At 37.7% G+C, this 2,025-nt stretch overlaps 1 protein-coding gene across 3 annotated transcripts; it reads left to right on the top strand.

Moving 5' to 3' along the window:
• The first annotated feature begins 547 nt into the window (after nt 1–547).
• LOC149655981 (uncharacterized) lies at nt 548–1,765 on the top strand. 3 transcript variants are annotated; one of them, XM_089845024.1, is made up of 3 exons: nt 548–615; nt 861–962; nt 1,115–1,765. In XM_089845024.1, the coding sequence occupies exons 2-3, from the start codon at nt 947–949 to the stop codon at nt 1,432–1,434; spliced, it is 336 nt and encodes a 111-aa protein (XP_089701150.1). In that variant the 5' UTR covers nt 548–615; nt 861–946; the 3' UTR covers nt 1,435–1,765. The 3 variants fall into 3 exon arrangements, with proteins under 3 accessions (XP_089701150.1, XP_089701149.1, XP_089701151.1); XM_089845023.1 differs by having other exon boundaries at nt 861–1,765; XM_089845025.1 differs by lacking the exon at nt 548–615 and having other exon boundaries at nt 804–962.
• Nucleotides 1,766–2,025: the final 260 nt, after the last annotated feature.

Here is a 2,025-nt window from a genome sequence, read left to right as displayed (position 1 = left end):
GTACAGGTAAACTACCCGGTCGCAGAGTTGCATTTCTACTGGGAAATCTTTGAAAGCATATGACTATTATGTTTATATGACAAGAAACTACTAGTAAAGTGTATTACAATGGGAGACGAAGTCACAAATATTGGCATTTTCAGGATTGTTTATGAAACTATCAGTGAATGTAGGTAAGGTAAGTATTTCACAACGGGGCCATTTGCTACAGTATGTGTAGGTTACTTACACGACTGCGCAAGGTACAGGTTCTGAGGAAGAGCCGCAAGACGTTTCGCTGTAAATGTAAAAATAACTCTGTTAGTAGTTACTAGACCAACAAGTAACATTCTACAAATGTCCTGGAACCCTCCGAAGAAGGATTAGGTCACAAACAACATTGCATAATTCCTCAAGGTGCTTGGTTTTACGTCTGAGAGCCAGTTGGCCTTGTAGTAAACAGATAAAACAAATTATATGATTTCAGGCCGAATTTTGATGTAAATCCATCTTTTAGAGCGGACACTTAACTTTAAAGATGCAATAGCTATTACTGCCAAGAAGGAGTACACTAATATTGTGAAGCCAATGTTCATGGACAGAGCAATTCTTGCAGTTTAGGCTCTAGTCATTTAGGTAAAATGCACCGGAATGTCGGGCTTGAAATACTTATGTCGCAACCATTACACTTTAGGGCCTTGATTTACAAATAGATACAATTACGCAATAGGTACCATTAACAACAATATCTAATAGGGAAATTGTACGAATAACCGCGGAAAAGACCACTTCACACTCATTACTTATGATGCTCTTGAAATAGGGAAATTAATTGGAATAGTTTGTTAAACAGAGATAAAAATACGTACATAACAAGTTAGGTGACACCTGTCATTGGATGGGACTGTTTGTACAAACAATAACAATAGGATGTGGACAATTCTGAAAGAGGTTTTTCGAAATGTAAATGATCTCATTTATGGGTTAGTGAAACCATTTTAACTCACGATCATTTCCAACCTTATCAAGTTCAAGAAGTATCTTAATGTACACTTGTACCAAATATGGACCGGCGCAATGTGTTTACTATCCTTACCATATATTGTTGGATTACAGAAAGTCACTTACGTTTCAGGAAATTGTGGCGCTGATGAAGGTCCTGGAAGAGATGCACTAAAGGGCACATTGGAAAGTTCGTACCCTCCGGCTATCCCAAAAATGGAGGCCCTTGGAATCAATGCGGCTAAACGAGACTCAATCGGTGTCAGTTCGCTAGCACAATTAATTCCTCCACCAGTCTTCTTTGTTTCCATGGCTCTTGTAGCCACTTTATTTTTAAGTGCACTCTTTAGAGCCGCCCACTTCTTTCTAACTTCCTCACCAGTGCGCTCTTGCCCACTGATGTGGTTCAAACGATCAGCAATCGTTTGCCACATTTTTTGCCTCTCCTCCTGAGATTTCCCGTACTGATTATTCAGCAGGGAGGGCACTGCCTCAAGTTGGGAGACAAGACATTCCATTTCATCATCAGAATAAGTCCCCTTCCTAAGTTTTGGTGCCATTTCTTAAGCTATATGGCTTACTAATTAGAAACGAATGTTAGCAAAACTAGAATTTATCAAAATGTATCTGCCAAATTGGAGTAAAATGTATCAACGTTGATAAATGAACAGTCACATTTATTTTTCTATTTCACAATTTCATTTATTTTTGTATTTTACAAATTACTCATTAAACGTAAATGCAAACATGACAAGGGAAGACAAAACGATTAAAACAAATGGTTGTTGAAAATTAAAGTCACATTTTAAATATTATCGTAAAATCATCATTATTACATTACCTTTTCTTCGCAGTTCGGCTGTACGTTACACGTGCAGTAGAGTTGAAAGAAATGAAAGTTTGTGAATTAGTTAAGTCTGTTTAACGATTTAGGCGCTAGATGGCACGATACACCGAACAGTAAGGTCAAAGGTCTCTTGCACTGACCTTTAAGAGTTAAATGCACTTTCAAGTTGTGTTAACTGGCTTTGCACCGAAATATAG

This window comes from Phalangium opilio, unplaced genomic scaffold, assembly GCF_054372755.1.
Source record: "Phalangium opilio isolate 3A_F unplaced genomic scaffold, DU_Popi_V2 ptg000078l_1, whole genome shotgun sequence".
NCBI classification, from domain to species: domain Eukaryota; kingdom Metazoa; phylum Arthropoda; class Arachnida; order Opiliones; family Phalangiidae; genus Phalangium; species Phalangium opilio.
Note: the sequence above shows the minus strand (reverse complement) of the source record. Positions and strands in the feature narration are given on the sequence as shown.